The sequence below is a fragment of the Sceloporus undulatus genome, chromosome 4, assembly GCF_019175285.1.
Source record: "Sceloporus undulatus isolate JIND9_A2432 ecotype Alabama chromosome 4, SceUnd_v1.1, whole genome shotgun sequence".
Taxonomy (NCBI): domain Eukaryota; kingdom Metazoa; phylum Chordata; class Lepidosauria; order Squamata; family Phrynosomatidae; genus Sceloporus; species Sceloporus undulatus.
The window spans coordinates 226,281,502-226,303,415 of record NC_056525.1 but is presented as its reverse complement, the minus strand read 5'-3'; the positions used below and the strand labels follow the sequence as shown (position 1 = coordinate 226,303,415).

The 21,914-nt window shown below is 41.0% G+C and overlaps 1 protein-coding gene across 1 annotated transcript in view; it reads right to left on the bottom strand.

Annotated features, from left to right (window-relative positions):
* The window catches only part of EMC2 (ER membrane protein complex subunit 2), a 59,161-nt gene that overhangs the window by 26,360 nt on the left and 10,887 nt on the right, over nucleotides 1-21,914 (bottom strand). Inside the window, exons 2-3 of the mRNA XM_042463440.1 lie at nucleotides 10,259-10,372; nucleotides 4,649-4,709 (exon numbers count right to left, since the gene is read on the bottom strand). Of these exons, the coding sequence (XP_042319374.1) occupies nucleotides 4,649-4,709; nucleotides 10,259-10,372 (175 nt within the window). The remainder of the gene's footprint in view (nucleotides 1-4,648; nucleotides 4,710-10,258; nucleotides 10,373-21,914) is intronic.

The following is a 21,914-nucleotide window of genomic DNA, read 5'->3' as shown; positions in this document are numbered from 1 at the left end:
ATGGCGCCGCCCAGGGCTCCGACGGGCGCAGCGAGCCTCGTGCGAGGCCCATTTGCCATCACTGGGGGCCTTCCAGGAGGGCTCCGACGAGGTTATGGGGGCCCCTGCGAGGCCCGTTGCCATCGCAGGGCCCTCCAGGAGGGCTCCATTGTGGCACAGAGCCCCTGGGAGGCTTTTGCCGTCGCAGGGGGCCCTCCAGGAGGCCTACAACGGTGACAGTGGGCCCCTGGGAGACCAGTTGCCGTCGCAGGGGCCAGCCAGGAGGGCTCCGAACGGCGGCAACGGCCCCTGGGAGGCCATTTGCCGTCGCAGGGGCCCTCCAGGAGGGCTCCGACAGCGGCAGCGGGCCCTCTGGGAGCCCAGTTTGCTTGTCGGCTGGCGGCCCGTCTAGGAGGGCTCCTGCGACAGCAGTGGGGCCTCCCAGAGGCCCGTTGGCCTTCCGCTGGGGGTGCCTCCAAAGGGCTTTCGCGGCGGCAGCGGCAGGCCACTTGATGGCCCGTTGCCTCCACTGGGGGCCCTCCAGGAGGGCTCCTGCGACAGCAGCGGGCCTCCCAGAGGCCCCATTGCCTTCGCTGGTGGTCCTCCAGAAGTTTTTTTCGACGGTTGGCAGCGGGCCCCTGCGAGGCCTGTTGGCTGTCGCAGGAGCCCTCCAGGAGGGCTCCGACGGCGGCAGCGGGCCCTTGGTAAGTCCAGTTTGCTGTCGCATGGGGCCCTCCAGTGAGGCCTCCTACTGGTTGGCATTGTGCCTGCTTGGAGGCCTGTTCCGTCGTACCCTCCAGGAGCTCCTGCAGCAGCAGCGGGCCTCCCAGAGGCCCGTTCCTTCAGTGGTTTCCTCCCATGACTCTCTGCAGTGCACCGGGCATATCCCGTTTCCCTCTCCCACTCTATGAGCTCCTCCATGAGCGCTCCATAGGCAGTTTGCCTTCGCTTATCGCTCTAGGATGGCTCCGGCGGCGGCAGCGTGGGCCTCTGGTCGTCAGGGCCGGCATAGAGGGGGAGGCCTCCACTCGGCTTTCCCTTGCCGGCTCTTTCCCGGTCTCTGACAGGGCCTGGTGGCCCCCGTCAGGGCCGGCATAGAGGAGGTGGCCTGGCCCTGGTGGGTGTGAAGCTCCGCCCTCGAGGTGGGATGCTCCCACCGGAGGGTGGAGGCTCCACCTCCCGGCTTTTCGTCCCCCAGTTGTCTGAGGGACATCGAACCGGCCCTGGTTCAAAAAGGTTGCCTACCCCTGTCTTAACGTATTACACCTAGTTATGCTGGGCTGGTCTGGGCTGATCTCTGTGTTGAGATTCTCCTAGCCGTATTTTTTAAAAGAGACATATGAGCTACCATTCCTGAGGCAGGTGATACTGGTGAATCCTATTTTGGGAAAGGGAGATATAATCCAACAAACAAAGAAAATTTTTGTTGGAAGATGTCCCACCATGCTGTAGTCCAGATCATTTTAGCCACTTTTGCATGATGACAGATTTAAACATAAAAAGGAGGAAGGGGGAGAAGGAAGAAAAGTACTATGAAGGCTTAATTTATTTATTTGAGCATCAGGTTTTATGGATATCAATTTACCTTCTTCAGATTAGTTAGTGTAGTACAATATTACCAGAGCCATGGGCATTTCTGGGGAAGGTGATCGAGAGAGCAGTTGCTTTCCAGCTTCAGGGATCTTGGAAGAAACAGATTTTCCAGACCCATTTTCAAACCGGCTTCCGGGCGGGTTATGGAGTGAGACTGCCATGGTCGCCTTAGTCGATGATCTCCGTCTGGGCATGGACGGGGGAAGCATGTCCCTGTTAGTGCTTTTGGACATTTCATGTCGCTGCTTTTGATACCATTGACCATGGTATCTTCTGGAACGCCTGAGGGACTTAGGTATTGGGGGCAACTGCCGCTCCAGTGGTTCAGTTCCTACCTCTCGGGTAGATTCCCGATTGGTGCAGCTGGGCGACTCTGCTCCGATAAGAGGGCACTTACATCTGGTGTCCCTCAAGGAGCCATTCTGTCCCCCCATGCTATTCAACATTTACATGAGATCATCCGGAGACACGGGGCGGCGGTGTTATCCTATGCTGATGACACCCAAATATGTTTCTTCTGTGTCTCCGACTGATGCAGTGACTAGGTATGGCATCTCTCCTCTAAATGCCTGCTTGGAGTCGGTAATGGGCTGGATGAGAAGAAAACAAACTCGATTTGAATCCAGAGAAAACGGAAGTGCTATGTGATAGGTTCTCTCTCCCGCCTGGGGGGGGGATATTTTCTCCACCTGTCCTGAACGGTCACGCTCCCCCTGAAGGACTCAGTTCGCAGTCTTGGAGTGCTTTTGGCTCGTCGTTCCAGCTGACTTCTCAGGTGGATGCGACGGTCCAAAGCACCTACCATCAGCTTCGGCTGATACGCCCAGCTGCGACACCTAGGCCGGGGGGACCTTTGAAACAGTGGTACTTCCCTGGTAACCTCTCGGTTGGATTTTGGTAATGTGCTCTACATGGGGCAACCCTTGTACCAAACCCGGAACCTTCAGTTTGGTACAGAATATGGCAGCTAGGCTGGTTCACTGGACACTCCAGGCTGACCATATAACACCAATTTTGTATGATCTCCATTGGCTGCCTGTTCCTTCCGGGCACAATACAAGGGTGTTGGTTATAACCTATAAAGCCCTAAATGGTTGGGCCCAGGGTACTTGAGGACCGCGCCTCTCCCCAATAATCCGCCCCGCACACCTCGGGAAAGAGTTTTTGAGGATCCCTTCTACAAGATATAGGTCAACCTCTACAAGAGCATTCCATCTCAGCCCCTGGGATCTGGACACCCACCCGAGGAGCTCTGCACCGCCACCCACATCCCTGGATCTCTTTAAAAGCGACTAAAGACCTTTTTGTTTTCACCAAGCCTTCCCTGATGTTCCGTGATATGTGTGGGCCCCCCCATATGATTAACATCTTCGAGTATATTGCTGGCTTGGTTTAATGTTTGATTTTATGTATACGTGGCACTGTTTTTATAAGTTTTAATTATCTATTGCAATTTTTATCTTGTATTTTATCGTTACTGTAATTGTTGTACACGCTGTGATCGAATGGAATAGTGGTATATAAATAAATTTATTATTATTATTTATTATATTTAAGCAATTACACAGTTTTAGGGAGTAGCATCAATGCAAGAGAATATAATGCGTGTATGTGCCTTCAAGCCACTTGTCAAACTATGGTGACTCCATGAATTCATAGGGTTTTCTTAGGCTAGAATACTCGAGGTGGTTTTGTCAGTTCCTTCTTCTGAAATATTGCCTACAGCCCCTAATATTTGTTTGGTGGTCTCCCATTCAGTACGAACCAGGACTGACTGTGCTTTGGCTTCCAAGATCATACGGAACCTGGTGCCTTTAGGGTATTAGGCCAATAGAATATTTTGGCTCCCATCCAGACCACTGCTAATTGCAGGTAATGGTTCAGAAACATGCAAGGTGTGACTCTGGCCTTAAATCGTCAAAAGGTTTACAAGAGGATCCAGGATTTCAAGTAGCTGGTCTAATAAAGAGGGTTGAAAGCAATACATTTCCTTATTGTTTTAGAACTTGTTTTTTATACCCCCCCCCAAAAAAACCCCACCTCCAGGATTTTTGTACAAAACATTTTAATCATCATGACCGACTTTGGGAAGGGGGGCTGAGTGGGATGATTCCAGACCATGGTATCCCCCTGGACAAACGGTCCGGGGATTGGAAGTGAGAAGCTGTATCTCAGCAGTTGTTTCCAAATGGTATTACAAAATAACTGTTCTGCTCTATGGTAGCTTTTCAAGTGCTGTCTCTTGTCCTCATGTTATTTAAATATCTGTTTTTTTTAGTGTTATCAAAATTATAATTACATCTAGCAATATTCCTTGTTTCATCATCAAATTCAGGTGAAGCTGTGGAAATGCTAAATCACTGCCATCACTGCCTCCAATCAGCTGTGGGCTGGATGGCACCAAAAAGGTAAAATCAGTCTAGGTAAGACAGAGTGGTGGGCAAGCAGGGAAGTTTTCAGTGTTTGTGTGTAGGATTCATAAGATTGGGGATAATGTTAGAGTGAGGCCATATACTTGGAAACCCAAATGGAAAATAGAGATAATGGTGAAGTAACAGGGTGTTTTTTTTTCCTTTATGTTCCAAAATGTGCTTTTAAACTGTACATTTTGTGCGTTAAAAGTGTCCAGCAGGTGAGGGGAGCTTTTTCCTCACGGGACCTTTCAAGAAAAAGCTATAAAACCATCTACTGGGATGATTTCTGAAAAACTTTCTTTTTATCTTGCCTTTTCCTCACTTATCAGGTGTTTTGAACTCTGGAAAACAAGATAGTTTCCTGCGGCAATAATATTTTGGAAGTTTAAACTGGAAGAATGAGCCAGATCCTTCCCTGCCATCACCTAACTGACCAGCCAAATTTCATATTAAAAAGAGCAGCTGCTCCAATTTCTATCAGTTCTTCTCTGAATAGATGTCCATGACACTACAGTCCATGTTATTCCAGAAAACTAACCGATCAGAAGGAACTATTTTTCAGAATAGTAGATATAGTGCAAGGAAGAGTACAGAATGCCATTGGTATGCAAACAGTGCTCAAGACATTGAGATTTTATAAAAGTATATGGAACACTTACCATGCCAAGTCATCCCGGCTACAGTCCAGGGCAGCAATCATCACCTGTTCATATATTATCCAAAACTAGACAACAAAAATATACCAATCAGAATACAGGTAACTGGACTTTTCTAAACAATTGCTAACACATACAGATCATTTTTTTTTCTTTTTACTCTTTTTGCTAGAGTCTGAAAGACTAGATCAAGAGAGCTTTAAAATCAGTTATGTGGGGGAGGGGAGACAGCATTCTTGAGGGCAGGAGTTCAAGTGCTGGAGATAATAGGCCAAACATTAGACAGGGGGAACAAGGCAAACAGCACTGGGACCCAACAGCGGGAGGAAAACATCTTTAAAAGTCAGACAGGGGGAATCGCTCATTGTCTTAGATGTCTCTACACTAATGTACTCAGCACAGGAATTAAACAGAATGAACTTGATCTCTTAGCACAGCAAAACAAATATGATATAACAGGCATCACTGAAACCTGGTGGGATGAGTCTCATGACTGGAATGTAGTAATAGAGGGATATAACATATTTCAGAGAAAAGACCAAACAGAAAGGGAGGTGGAGTAGCATAATACATTAAGGATGTGTACACTTGTGAACAAATACATGACTTAAATCCTGGAAGGCAAGTTGATAGAATCTGGGTAAAACTTAAGACAGAGAGAAACAAGAAGGATGTGGTGTGTGTGTGTGGGGGGGGGGGGGGGTATCCTACAGCTCTTCAGGCCAAACTGGGGACTTGGATGATGCCTTCCTGGAACAGATGGCCACACATTCATAAAGGAGAGATATAGTGGTATTGGGGGATTTCCACTATCCTGATATTTCTTGGAAGTCAAACTCTGCCAAAAATTTAAGGTTCAACCAATTTCTCACTTGCCTTGCAGACTATTTCATAGTCCAGAAGTTGGAATATACAACTAGGGGATCAGCTACTTTAGATCTGATTCTAACCAACAGTGATGATCTGGTTAATGGGGTGGAAGTGGCAGGGTCCTCAGGTGGGAGTCACCATGTCCTCCTGGAGTCTGTTATACAGCAGAAAGGGGAAGCCAAGTGTAGTCAGAAATGAATTCTAGACTTTAAGAAAGCTGATTTCAGTAAACTTAGGGAAATACTGGTGGAATACTAATAGAGAAGGGGGTTCTTGACGAACCGGAGTTCCTCAAAAGTGACATATTGAAGGTACAATTTCAAACAATTCCAATTAGGAGGAAAAATGGGAGGCGTCTAAAGAAACCAGGATGGATGTCCAAAGAACTTTCAACTGTGCTAAGACTCAAAAGAAATGTGAAAAGTGGGAAATCACCAGAAAAGAATTCAAATAAATAGCCAGGTCAAGTAGGGAGAAAGTCATAAAAAGCTAAAGCAGAGAATAAGCTCAGAATTGCCAGAGAAGTTAAAAACCATTAAAAGGGGCTGTTTCGGTTATGCCTATAACAAAAGGAAAAACAAGGAAATGATAGGGTTACTATGTGAAGAAGATGATGAAATGCTAACAGCGAACAGAGAAAAGGTAAGACTACTCAATACCTCCTTTGTTTTGGTCTTTTAAAGGAGAACAATGCTCACCCTGGGGGAAAAGGAACCGATGAGGCAGTAGGGGGAATACAAATAAGTAAAGAGGTAGTACAGAAATACTTTAAACAAATTCAAGTCACGAGGGCCAGGTGAACTACATCCTAGGGTATGAAAAGAATTGGCAGAAGTAATCTCAGAACCACTGTCAATAATCTTTGAGAATTCCAGAACATGAGAGGTCCCAGCAGACTGGAGAAGAGCAAATGTTGTCCGCATCTTCAAAAAAGCAAAAAAAGGAGGACCCAAATAATTATTGCCCAGTTAGTCTGACATCAATACCAGGAAAGATTCTAGAGCAGATCATTAAACAGAGAGTGTGTATGCATTTAGAAAGGAATGCCTTTTTCACTTAAAGTCAGCATGGGTTTCTCAAAAAACAGAACAAGTCAGGATAATCTTATCTGGGTTTTTTATAGAGTCACAAGCTTGGTTGATGAAGGGAATGCTGTGGATGTAGTGTATCTTGATTTCAGTAAGGCCTCTGACAAGCTCCCCCCATTATATTCTTGCAAAAAAAAACCTAGTAAAATGTGGGCTAAACAGTGTAACTGTTAGGTGGATTTGTAATTGACTGACTGACTGACTGACCCTATAGGGTACTCAACAAGAGCTCCTTCTTTCTCTAGAAAGCAGTGACCAGCCAGGTGCCACATGTTATTCAACATCTTTATCAATAACTTGAGTGATGGACTACAGAGCATGCTTATCAAATTTGCAGGTAACACTGAATTAGGAAGGGTTGCTAATACCCCAGAGGACAGGATCAGGATTCAAATACCTTAATAGATTAGAAAGGTAGGCAAAAACTAACAAAATGAATTTCAATCGGGGGAGAATTTCAAGGGAGAAATATAGTACACTACACTTGGACAACAAATATGAAATGCATACAGGCTGGGTGGCACCTGGCTTGACAGCAGGACATGCAAAAAGGATATGGAGTCTTAGTGGACAACAGGCTGAACATGAGTCAGCAATGTGATGTGCAAATCTAGGCTGCATTAATAGAAATATATTAGTTCAAGGGAAGTAATAGTACCACTCAGTTCTGCTTTGGTTAGACCTCACCTGAAATACTGTGTCCAGTTCTGGGCACCACCAATGCAAAAAGGATGCTGATAAGCTGGAGTGTGTCCAGAGGAGAGTGACCAAAATGGTGAAAAGTCTGGAAACCATGGCCTATAAGAAGCAGCTTAGGGAGCTGGGTATGTTTTGCCTGGAGAAGAGAAGGTTTAGAGATGACATGATAGTCATATTTAAAGATTTGAAAGTCATATTGAGGATGGAGCAAGATTGCTTTCTACTGCTCCAAAGATTAGAACATGGAGCAATGAATTCAAGCTACAGGAAAAAAGATTCCACCTAAACATTAGGAAGATCCTGAAGGTTCGACAGTGGAACATGCTGCCTCAGAGATTGGTGGAGTCTCCTTCTTTGGAGGTTTTTAAACAGAGGCTGGATGGCCATCTGTTGGGAGTGCTTTGATTGCGTGGCAAGGAATTGCACTGGGTGGCTCTTGGGGTCTGTTCCAACTCTAGAATTTTATGAAATACAATCAGTTACATTTTCTTCTGTGCTTGTCACAGGCCACCTCTTATGGAATTTTCAGCTTATCACATGCTGTCCGAGTTAATATGTACTTCTCAAAATATTTTTAAATGCTGTGCTGTATATGTACTTTCATAAATAAATACTGAAATGTTAAACCTGAACAGATCTTTTTGATACCAAATAAAGTATGGCAATGATTCAAAATCACCCTAATACAAAAAGCAGGCTAAGACTTGGTAGAACAGTACTAGAAGTTTTGGGTTTTTTAAAAAAAGAATGTTGGTGTGCTATTCTTCATTTATTTTAAATAACCATTTCACTAATGGTTCACTAGTTTATTATTAGAAATTAATTTTAAGTTTTGTGGAGACAGCTTCTCACCGAAAAACAAGTCAGAAAAAGACAAAGTAAGAAAGTTGTTCACTGGATTGTGGTCCAGCTCATTATTAATCTCAGACTAAAGCATACATACAAATCCTTGCCAATATTGTGTTCGTGCTTTGTTGCACATATGCTTTCTTAAACTACTTCACCACCCCAAAATGACCAAATCTAGTCAATTTACTTTCAACACTTCTTGTTATCATGAGGGTGTAAAACAATGAAGAGGGGAAAAATGGGGGAAAGCATGAATACATATTTATGCTTTCACAATTTCTGGGAATATATGGACTGACAATCTCTATAATATCCTTGACTAAAATCAGGTTATCTTCTATGATGAACTAAGCCATACACTGCAAAGTCTGTAAGAACAGATATGGATGTGGCAGCACAAAATATCCACACACACACACACACAAAAAGGTTGCAGACTACCAAAGTACCAATATATAACTTAAGTGCACACTGTTAATCAGGGGAAACAAATACTGGCTGTGGTTTGGTACAGTCGGGACTACTGGGCACCCTTGTCACGTGCTAGGGGTTGGCCGAGGGCGCTCAACCTTAGCACATGATGAAGGCGTAACAATGGCGGTGCCCTGTACAGATGGGTGCCACCATTGTTACTTGCAGGATGCCTAGCATCTGCACGTCATTGGCGCACTGCGGCGTCATAATCGCACCGCAAGAAGAACCCACTTTTTGCGGTCTGGAGGCTGCGGATTCCCCACGGAGCAAAACTAGGCGCCAACAGACCTCCCTTTTTGGGCGGTCTGTACCGGGCCTGTGTTTATTAAGAAGGATAAAATACTGAACTTAATTATCTATTTAGTATCAGAAAGCTATTATGAATCCACATTATAATTTACAAAGTGAAGCCCCAGAGGTGAACACACTCAACATGTTGAGATTGCTGTCCTTTTCACCACCCACATATTACATTTGGTTTGGAAGGAAGGATATATAACCAAATTTTAATCAGGACTTCCAACTTTCACCTGAAAAACTATGAAATAAAGAAGGAAATAAAGAAGTGACTGCGATTTGTTCTTATATGTAAGATTCATGTGTGTATTATCCACACTGTTTTAGGGAGGGGCAATTCTAACACCCATTATCTGATATATTAGTGACAACCTCTGGCATTATCCCAGAGGGTATGGTCTTCTGGCTCAAGTTCAAACAAATGAACCCATTTCAGAAATATTGCTCTTTTCTTTTTGAGTCTCTTTAGTGTTAGTAAGACCAAAACTTCCTAAAATTAAATAAAGGGTACACCCGTTCTGATCTTGGAGGCCTTTGCCAGAAATAAACTCCTCATGCCGTCTGAATTAAGTTAACTGAATTATAGAAAGGAAAGAAATAGAAAGTAGAATGAGCTCATTAAAAACAAATCACTGAAACTTATTCCCTTCCTGCCTAAATAAGAGCCTTAGTCAACCTTATAAAGTTTTCTTGCCATAAAACACTCAGATTCTTTATCCTGTGCATATATATAAAGAAGTATTGCATTATTGTGACTTTCTTTTAAACAATTCCCTTCTGGTATATGATACCATGTGCCAAGTTTCTGTCTAGAAAAGATCAGTACTCCACAGTCACAATATCCCTGAATTGTTCAGGGAGACTGTATGTAATGAAAATCCAGGCACGCCCTAGTCTCCCATGCCCAAAAATATAATAAAAGCAACCCTTATACTGATTCCATGTTGCTAAAGCTATGTTTAATTTCAGGACAAACCTTCCTTCTGCATTTTAAACTCCAGCCATCACTCCACAGAGTGAAGACAACCATTGGGTGAAATTTGTCCAAAGGTGCTTGGCCAAGGACTCTCTCAAAAGAATTTGCCGGACTGGTGGCCAGACATACATCCTATTAGGTATATATCCTGCCCACACCCTTCAGTTGGAAAGCAGATCAAGACTGAAAAATACTAGCAGATACTGAGGTTACAAAAGTTATGGGCATACCATACATCAAAATGCACCAGAACTGCAGAGCAGAAGTAAAATATTCCAGTGAGTGTAACAGGGGAATCAAAGAGAAAAAAAGCCAGATGGATAAAATAAAGAATGTTACAGACATAAAAGAGATTTGACCTACTGTCATCACCAAGCTTAGCTGCATATTCATTAATTAACTCTTCACCAACTTCTACTATTTGTTCACTGTTCCGATAGTTCTCTTCCCTCCATTTTCTCATTTTATCTCGCATTTCTGAAAGACAAAGCAAATTAAATGCAAATCTCAGTTGAATACCCAGGCTGAAAAAATATATGTAGAATAGACAGAAATGTGTAATTCTCCCTGCTAAAATGATGCATAACTTTTTAGTAATTCCAAACCTGAAGCTTTAAAACCATGTTTGGTGCAACTTGTAAAAGCGAAACTAAGCTAATTAGATTTGTATATTTGCTAGTAGTAGCCAACAAACCCATCACTTATGTAATGTAACCTGAACCCTAACACATCAAACAATATTTCTTAATACAAAATATTTCAGCTAGCACTGAAGTGTAAGATGCAGATGAAATTGTGTTTACAAGATGGGAATCTTGTCTCTGTATAGAGATGAACATTCTGGCACCAGAGAGATAGTTTCATAGCAACACTTTCTCTCTGTCTATGAGATGATCCATCATGTAAGGTGCCTATTAGGTGGTTATATCAGTGGTTGCTGCTGCTGCTCCCTATGGACTGAGGTGGGGAATAACAACAGATTAAAATACAACACATTACATCAGTCAAAAACACATAATCCAGTTAAAAACATTTAACATCAGTTTAAAAGAACATAAAAGACCAATACATATTAAAACAACCAGTCCACATTTTAAAATTTATACTTTCAAATTCATAATTTGAAAATCACCTGGACTGGCCTGCCAGAAAAGACTAGTCTTTAATGCTGCTTCGGATTTAAAAAAACATATTCAGCTATTCAATCTCTTCTGGCAGGTCATTTTACAGTCTAGGGGGAGCTGAAGAAAAGAGTCATCTGGGTGACCATTGCCAACCCAGTCCTTGCTGATGGAGTAAATGTCTTCCAGAGGACATTGTATTAGTGTGTGGGGCAGATTATTTGGGATGAAGCAATCCTGTATGTAGCTTGACCCAAACCAGTAGGGCTTTAAATGTAACAACCATCATGTCATACTTTGCCCGGAAACTAACTAACGCCCAGTGGAATGATTTTAATATTGGTGTAATGTGATCACTCCTAGATGTACCAATAACCAATCTGGTTGATAGATAGTAGATAGACACATGCCTGAGCTGATACTGATGCCTGTTTTCCTTCCAATAAAATCATTTGTTTACAACCATATCTATCTCTGTTTCTTTAACTATTCAGAACCACTTAAAGACTAAAACCATGAGGTTGACAACAGGTGTCTGCTTCAGTTAGAATAGGGAATATTGTTCACACTTAGCTAACAAGTATATACACACAGCCAGGTAACTACTTTTGTACTTGCTATGGAGAAAATTGAGAAACTGAAAGCTTCTGATCCTGCTCAAGATCACTTCTATTCAAATTCTGTTGTTATTATCTTCCATTACATCAATGCATGACTACGGCAACTGATTTACAGCACTCCTGATTCTGTGTTGCTAGTTCTGAATAAAACTCTTTTGAAGTGTCAAAAATAATCTTTAGTATGAAGGCTTGAGTTTAACACTGCACTAGCAGAAGTGAATTTTTAGATTTAGCTCAATCCAGCAAAGTTTTTCTCATGGAACCAGCTGCATAATATTGTATGTGCACACTCTTGTGTACTAGCTAAATACAGTGCTAATGCAGTTTTCCACTCTGCTAGCAGCACAGTGTATCTATGCCAAAGTCTCTTTTTGTATAAACAAGCTGAACTTCCAAATTTCTGTATTATCTAATTACAGTGCATTTATCATATTATTGATAAGCTGTTGTTCCTTAAACCCTCCGTTAAAGAACTGGTTGCATTTTACTGTCACTTTGGAAAGTTCTTCCTAATGCAAACATGCAACTAAATTGAACGTTGAGTCTGGGGCAATTTCACCTTAAAATGGCTCAATGCTTAGTTGCTTCACTTTATCAGCTACAACAACATGAGACAGAACACCCTCCATTTGTCACTACAGCTTCAACTAGGAATTTTCAGATTTTTTTCAATATGCCGACAAACTACAGATTATTCACTTGCCATTGGTTTCCCTCTCTTTTTATTCTAGTTACAACTGTAAAACTATAATAGCAATTTATGAAAATTGTATTCCTATTATTCCCTCAACTAATATACAGTAGGCCCTTGTTATAAGCTGGGGGTTTGGTTCCAAGATCCCCCATGTATAACAAAATCCATGTATGCTCAGGTCCCATTAAATATAATGACATAGCAAAATAGTGTCCCTTATAAAAAATGGAAAATCAAGGCTTGATATTTGAGATTTATACTTTTTTGAACATTTTCAAACAGTGTATGCTTGAATCCGTGTATAAAAAATCTGTGTATAAGGGCCAACTGTATAAGCATAAACTAAGGGAGAAAACAGAAATTTACAGTAATATTTCCACTAAAATCAATATGACAACATTTATGTCCATAGTCCATCAATTTTTAAAGGTCATTTTATTATTTTTATTGGTCATTTTACTATTAATGTTACACCAACTATTATAAGAAAGAAGGCCATTTTAAACACTCATCAAATTTATAAAAGAATTCAAAATATTAAAAATATTAAATACAACAAAAGTACAGTATTATAATTGGGAAGAATACAGAAAACTAAATTGCAAGAGTGCTTGTTTAAATATACTAATAACCAGTATACACCATTAGCATGCATGAAAATATTTAAGATAAAAAAGTATTTTTTATTATGGACAAGATCCTGAAAGCTATCCAACAGGGTTTAAAAAACCATACATGTCCTCTTCATTCTTAATAGATGGACAAGATCCTGAAGCAGGAGGGCTTTTTCCTCCCAGACTAGCAGATGTATGACCAAAAAGATAAGCAACAGCAACTATAATGAAGGGGGGGGGACCCAATTCACAATGCTTGCAAACACCTCTGTATTCTATTTATTATATGCATGCTATTTACAAAATGGCTTACATTGTTATTTTTAAATGATATATTTAAATAAAAACACACAACTCTTAATCTGTTGGTCTTCCTGACATTTTAAACCACCCCAGCTAACTGACAGTTTTAGATTAAACATTTTTTTCTGGAGTTCCCACCCCACATATGCTTCTATCCACAAATAATGATCTCAGATCTCTCTTTGGGGGGAAAGAAACCACCCTGTTACTGTGCTATATTTTATTTTGAAAGTCAACCAAAACCACCACAGGGTTACATTTCATATGCCTGAGTAAAACTAAATGGCTCTTGACTTAAGACGACCTCTGAAATTAAAAACTGGACAAAAATGGAAATGAATATCAAACATATTAGAGAGAAACTGACAGTCTGAAGTCTAGACTCTAAACGTTCACAGATAAATCAAAGTTTTCTCCACTAATTTACTTGGCTACTATGACAAGTCTTTAATGCAACTTTCAATGGCATTAATGATTCTGTATTGAAATATAATGGGCCCTTGTTATCTGCCGGGGTTTGGTTCCAGGACACCCCCCTCCCCCCGTGGATAACAAAATCTGTCGATGCGGAAAATGGTGTCTCTGATATAAAATGGAAAATCAAGGTTTGCTATTTGGAATTCATACTTTTTTTAATATCTTCAAGCTGTGGATGCTTGAATCCGTGAATAAAAAATCCGTGGATAAGGAGGGACGACTGTATAAGCTATATAATATCTAATAAAACTGGAGGGAGACAGGCCATATTTTGTCATTTGGTCTTTAAGTAAGAAAATGGGCAGATTAAAATGCTATACATTCAATTGAAGGTACATATTTAGAAAGAAATTACTCTCATTTCAGTGCGGATTACTTCCACGTGACTGTAAATAACTTCAGTCAAATAAAAATAATTATTTCTGTGCAGTATCAAGATCAAACCAGTCTGCATCTAAAGATGATCAGTAAAAAATAGTTCAGTTCACTAAGCACTCAGTTTAAAGCTACTGAGATCAATGATGAAATTTGCATGAAGATAATTCCTTTAACCTGTGCAAAACTCCATATTTTTCCTTGTATCTGCACAGAATATTCACAATTCTGAATAGTACCTCCAGTACTCAGTTTGCCAGTAGCATACTGGCAGTGATGCAATGAGTGAGACAGTGACTGAAGCAATATAGGCAGAAGACTCATAATAAGACTGATAGGACACAGACTCTTTTGAGTCCATGATAGTATAGATAGCAAGAATTTTTTCTCTCTCTCGCACAACTGAATCTGCAAAGAGCTGTCACACTTCAAGTAGTCAGAAGCCTATTATGACCTGGCTCACAAGAATAGAATGCAGGCCACACAACAGTCCCTTGCAAACTATTTGAACATCATTTTCCATATAAAATTGTTCAGTTCAATTCTGACTTTGATGCTATAACTGATACAAGTCCTACAGATCTACAAAAACTACGGCCCTACTAGTCCAGTGATGAAACTTGCAGCATACATCAAAACACACTTCAGAAATAATCCCATTCGAGACCGCATTAACTGCCCTGGCTTAGTGCTAGGGAATCCTGGGAATTGCAGTTTAGTGTGGCATCAGAGCTCTCTGACAGAGAAGGCTAAATGTCTCACAAAGCTACAGCTCCCAGAACTCCCTAGCATTGAGCCAGGGCAGTTAAAGCAATCTCAAACTGGATTATTTCTGTGGTTTGTTTTGGAACACAGTTTACATGCTGATAAGAGTTTATTTATTTTATTTCATCACTTGTGAAGGAACACAAAAGCAGAAGAATCTGTTGCATCTCAGGCTTCAATTCTGTCTGCTGATCATTATGCTCATCCGCAAAGTACGGTATTATACCTGCTGAAACCAGTTATCCTAAACACTACAATTGGGATTTTATCCTATGCATTGTATTTTAACAGTTATATCATTAATCACTTGGTATTGATAAGAATATACATAATCTAAAGGGCCAGAACAGACCAGCAAAATATGCTGGCTTCCAGGCAGCTTGGGGGCTTGACATACACAAGAAGCATGCCCCAAACCGGCAGGAAGCCACCGTGAAGCCACCTGGCCGTTTACATGACAGCAGCTTTTTGGCACTCCGTCGGTGAGGCTTTTAGATGGTGCACACCACAGGAGTATCAAAAAGCCCCTGCAGCAGCAGTAAGGGAACCCTTTTTCCAGTGCAAAAAGGAGCGGCATTTTGCTGCTTCTTTTTGAGCTTCAAAAAAGCCAAAACAGGGCTATGGCATGCGGTTGCAGCAGCCCCAATCTGGTGCTCAAAGGGGGAGCATCACCCGCCCCTTTGGGCCAGTCTGTTTGGGCCCTAAGTAGGTTTTATTGTATCATTATTCAGGAGGAGGGAACAGCCATAAAGGAGGTGCAATGTACCAGGGCATAGTCAGCAACAGCAGCACTCTTAGATCGACTGGGAAGAACTCGTTGGAAGTAACAACAACCAAATAAGCTTCAACTTCCCAAAGAGCTTTTACGATAACTGCCCCTAGATTGTGTAATAGTCTCCCAGAGGAGATCCGTCTTACTGCCTCCCTGGAAACCTTCAGGGGGACAGTTAAGATTGAGCTCTTCCGGAAAGCATACCCACCAGATCTTTTGTAAGACACGAATCCACCTCCCTGAACCCTAGTGTTGCCAGTGATATCTTGTTTAATTTTTAACTGTTATTTATTGAAGTGCTGTGTGTTATTCTGTATTGTTTTTAAATTAGATTGTGATCCCGCCTCAATCCACCTGGGAAAGGCAGGAAAATACAAATAATTTATTATTATTATTATTATTATTATTATTATTTGCTGTTCTCAGAGTTGCATTTTTGCAAGTTCTAATTTTGCTTTGATGTCTCTACAGTCATGGGAGTCTACCCCTGCCTTCAGTGTATCCATCCATCTATCCACTCACCTAGGGATAGAAAACAGCCAATAAGAGGCAGGCAGAAGTACAAAGGAAAGAGATAAAGAGAGGGCCAATAGGAACCACTTACTCAAAAATATCAAAACAGACTATCACAGAAGGAGTCTGAACTGAGTTCCCCGACTCCAATGTAGTTGATTCCCTGAAAATTTTCAGAGAGAAAGCACCCCACTCTGCCAATGAGTCTGTGAAACGGACATCCCCAACACCTGTCATATCAATAATAGCAGCAGACATGTTGTTTCGAACCTTTTATTCAAAGCAATCATTGAGGGAGAAAAAACTTGCTTGGGCAATTTATCTCGATTAACTTTTATTGTTCCTCTTAGATTTGGACACTTTCCCTTCAAAATGACCAACCTCTTTCCAGAATATGGCTGTGAACTTTCTGGCTATTTATTTTCTTTTGCTCTTTTGGAGGACTGAGTCTGAAAGAAGGCTGCTAAATCCATGAACAACAATGTAGTGATGGTGATGATTACTATGCTAACAATATAAGCAAATCCTAGGCTCTTTTGCAGGCCATCAACTGGTCCCATTAACCTCAACAGATGATACCTGGATAACCATGCATCAGATTGCTACAAGCTATTACTTTATAACACCAGTGGTATTAACTATAAACAGTTACTTGGAAGTAAACCCAACTGCATCCAACTGCATACACTTAACATATGTACAGGTGTGGAGTCTTAACATAAAATATAAAACATCTAGCTTAGAATCAGAAATGAACAATGATGTGCCATAGTATTTGAGAGGATATCTTCAAAGTTGTGTGGACAGGAAAGGTATTAATGTCCAACAATATGTTTGCAATCTCTCCTTTTTTTCTGGACCCAAAGCTGAGGCATGTTTTTCATGCAGAGTAAGGTGGATGTTTTTCCTCTTTATACAATCCCTCCATAGAAATACCTCTCAACATAGAGGGGAAAATACGACCCAGATTTCGCCCCCTCTCTCAGATACAGGCCTATTAAGATACAGGCCTATTCCACCATCTCTTTCTCTACCCCAATTCTTAGCGAGACTTCCAATATTGGAAGGCCATGTTACAAATGTCATTAGAAATGAGACAGCAGAATCTTGAGATGTTACAACAGATTGTCAGCGAGGAATTATATTGTTTCGTATTGTCATCAAGTCGACCTTGACTCATGCCGACCCCATGGATGAGACCTCTCCAAGACCCCCTTGTCCTCCGCACTCTGCTCAAGTCCTGCAGCCTCAGGCCTGTGGCCTCTTTGATTGTGTCTAAACATCTGGCATGTGGTCTTGCTCTCGTTCTATTGCCCTCTAACTTTCCTAGCACTGTCATCTTTTCCACTGATTCATGTTTTCTCACGATGTAGCCTCAATTTAATCATCTTAGCTTCCAGGGAGACTTTGAGCTTGATCTGTTCTAGAGCCCATTTGTTTCTCTTCTTGGCCGACCATGGTATCCTCAGCACTCTTCTCCAACACCACATCTCAGATGAGTTTATGTTCTTTCTTTCGGCTTTCTTCACTATTCAGCTCTCACTTCCGTACATGGTGATGAGGAATATGATGGCTAAGACGATCCTCACATTGGTGATCGGATTGTTATCTTTACACCTTAGGATCTTGTCCAGTTCTTTCATGGCTTGTCCTTCCCAACCCTAGTCTTCTTCTAATTTCTTGACTGCAGTCACCATTCTTAACAATATTTGACCCAAGGTATAGGAGCTCTTTGAATATTTCAATTTTCCCATTATCTAGGATGAATTCTTGTGGATCTTCTGTGGCCATTATTTTTTGCCTACATTAAAATAAATAATTGCTACTAGAAAACTAAAAGTAACATGAAGTATGCTGGCAAGAATAGTTTCCCAAATACATCAAGTTTTACTTGCCAACTGGCTTTTAGGTGGGTAAGTACTCAAAAACTATATTCATCACTGAACACTTGATGTGGAATATGTCATTGTATATTGCCAAATTGTGATGAATGTGTTGACATGTCTGACTGTACTAACAGAAAGAATGTTTTCTTCCTTCTAAAAGGGTCCTCCCTCCTGTTCTTTCTTACTAGAAAATACTTAACAGGTAGAACATTTGTGAATGGGAAGAAAGAGTTAACTGCAACTTACCCAAATTTCCTTTTTTAAAACTAGTTTTTAATTTTTTGTAAGTCATCCTTGGCCTTGATTGGGACACAGACAGTACACCTTAAATAAATAAATAAGATTTATGGGCAGATTATGAGAATACCTGTTCTAAGATATAAATTAGACCTCATTTGTTGGATCACATTTAGTGTCATTATTTTCTGTCTTCATTGCTGATGATATCTGACTCCCACACTTTTTAAATGCACTCCTATACAACTATAAAACAGAAGATCCATTTCCATATATCTTTTTACTAATTCTTTTTTGGAGATGAGCCTGGGTGATCTGTTACCTCACAGACATGTTGTAATGACAAAGTAGAGAGGACATCATGTAAACAACTTAGAGCAAACTGGAGGAAGATGGAAACAATAAATATCTTATTTCCCAGCGTTACTTAGGAAGAGGAGAGGAGAGCACCTCACCTTCCCTGCATTACCACAATCACGATGCCATGAAAGTTTTTACAAAGCCAAGTCTTCACTCCATGTCATGTTCTCTCTGAGGAGGAGAGGCTACTACCTCGTTTTGCCCCTTCACTTCCAATTTTACGGGATCAGTGGGGGTGAAAGGCAGGGGAGAGGATATAAATCTCTTCCCCCAACTTCTCCGAGGAAGAAACACTTTTTCCTGCTGCTTATTGGCTTTAGTTAAAAGGTCCAGTCTTACCTTCTCTCCTTCCAATTATCCCATCATCTAGTCTTCTCCCTCCACATCTATTTGGAAAAACACACTCCATGATCCTTTGCCTGAGAGAAAGCTGTAAAGGTTTTCACAGGATCTGGTAAAGATATATATATATATTTGCCTCACAGAGTGTTGAAACTTCAGAGCATTTCCAGTGTTGGTAACCTGTTCAATCCTGTAACTTAGGCCACTATTAATAACTTCATTAATGCAGAGAGAAGAGACAGAGAGCTTTTGTAATGTTGCAAAGTGAACTGGGTGAGAATCTTGTGGCCTTCCAAGTTTAGCTGGACTGCAACTGCCAGAATTCCTTCCTATTGGCAATACTAGGTAGAGTTTCTGGAAGTAGAATTTTAACAACCCCTGGAAAGCTGCATGATTCCCACCCCTGGTTTGCACAAACCAAGTTAGGAGTGATTTCTGAAAACATGAATACTATAACAATATAAAGTGAGCAACAATGTCACAAGGACAAAACACACTGCAGAAATAATCCGTCTGTAATGAGCCTAAATGTCTCACAAAACTACAGTTTCCAGAATTCCCTAACGTTGAGCTAGGGCAGGTAAACCACTATCAAACTGGATTATTTCTGCAGTGTGTTTTGGACCATAGTCACATTTGTAAATTTACACATATTTTAAAATAAACTAAATTTATTTTCTATCTCCTACACAACTGTAAATGTCTGAGCAAAAGCAGCTGGACACTGATGAAGTAATCAGCAGGTTTTCGTAAAAAAACAAATGGCCAATACCATTTTAGTTTCAAAATTTGCATCCCACGTTCCTCATCATAACAATTAAGTTGGCTCATAAAAAAATCTATATGAGACAAAATACTTTTAAAAGCATGCTGTCAAAATTCTGAAAGCATAAAACAGTAGATAAAACAAGGCAATTATTGCTGAAATGAAACAGTTCTCAGTAATGTTAAGGAACTGAGTAGAAAGTGAAGGAGAACCTTTGGTGAAATGCTATGTACAACCAGTAGGTGTTATCTTGACTATACACAGGGTGGTGAAACAGAACTTATATTGCTGTCTCTCTGGTGACCCACAAATAAGAAGATATTTGTTAATTCATATAACTTGCCAGTCAACAACTTATTTTTCCCTAATTCATGGAACAGCCTATTTGCTCACAGACACTTTGTTTGACATGAGCATTATACAGTGGACCCTTGTTATACGCTGGGGTTTGGTTCCAAGATCCTATAACAAAATCCATGTATGCTCAAGTCCCATTAAATATAATGACATAGCAAAATGATGTCCCTTATTAAAAAAATGGAAAATCAAGGTTTGATATTTGAAATTTATACTTTTTTTAAACATTTTCAAACCGTGTATGCTTGAATCTGTGTATAAAAATAGTTTTTTGTGGTTTTTTTGGGCTATGTGGCCATGTTCCAGAAAAGTTTCTTCCTGATGTTTCACTAGCATTTGTGGCTGGCATCTTCAGAGAATGCTTTGCCTGGAAAAAGTCAGAGGTGTGTGTGTGTGTGTGTGTGTGTGTGTGTGTGTGTAAAAAATCCCTGTATAAGAAGGGCTGACTGTATTGTCAGAAAGCAACTACAGGTACACTTACAGCTGCTAACATACTTTATTCATAAGATGTGCTTCCAGTAGCTCTTCTGAACAAGACAAACTGGTTTTATGGCAATGAAGCCTCCCTTCCACAAAAGTACTGCAGTTCCCTAGGGTCTGGGAAAACTGATGTGGGAGAGAGGACCTCATTTGCTCAGTCCACTATACTGCTTCCTATATCAGCAACCAAGATGAAAAACAGCCATGTGGAAACAATTTCCACTCTGCTCAGGTATCATAGTAATTGGTGCTCTGTTTACACAGAGGGAACTGGCAGCTGTCTTACGCAAGGAGCTGAACTGTCAGCCTTTTGAACCTCCTATATAGTGGTATGGTTTTGAATTATAATTACAACCAGAAGATAAAATGCATGAAGACTTTGCCATATTGAGTAAGTTCTAAAACATGAAGCAATTGTAAAATCGTATTTAAATATTAGACCATAGTTAATGTATGGCAATTAATTCTACATTGCTTCCTTATTATGAGACAATATAGGACAAGATGCTAATTATTAAGTTGGGAAATTGTGTGTGTGTATCTATGTGCCTTCAAGTCGCCTATGAATTTATGGCAACCCCATGATTTTGCCAGTTCCTTCCTCTGAAATATAGCCTACAGTCTCCAAGTACTAACCACAGCTGACCCTGCTTAGTTTCCAGGAGAGATCCAGTGCCTTTAGAATAGTTAGTTGCTTTCAGAAATTGACAGATATACAAATAAGAAAATCTAGGTAGATGAGCTTACAAATACAGCTGGCCCTCCACATTTGCAGCTTTGACTCTTGCAGATTTGATTATTTGCAGTTTTGATAAATCTTTTTTCTCTAGCAGTCTCTAGGACCTTCAGCTCAACTCTGTCAGACGTTAATCATAGAGAACCTGGAGAACCTACAAGTTCCTAAAGAAAACACTTCTCTAGTCATTTGTAGGTTCTTCCAACATGATTCTATGCTCAACCTGTGGCAAGTATTGACACAGAGTTGCACTGGAATTTCTGGAAATTCCTATAGAGGTGTTCTCTTAAGGTAAAAAGAATATTTTTATTTGCGTTTTTCCACATTCGTGGGGGTCCTTCACCCCAACCCCAGCAAATGTCAAGGGACTATTGCAAATTCAAAAAGTTACCAGATTAAAAAAATAAAATAAAACCATACTCATCTACATATACATATCAGAGCGCCCAAACAGGGCGCTCTGCCGGCGCCCGTGATTGCTGCGCGAAGGAGCCGCAGCAAACAAACCGCAGGGCTCCTTCGCGCAGCAAAAAGAAGCCACAAAAAGTGGCTTCTTTTTGCAGTGTGGAAATGGCGCTGTGAAGCGCCAATGGCGCACTCG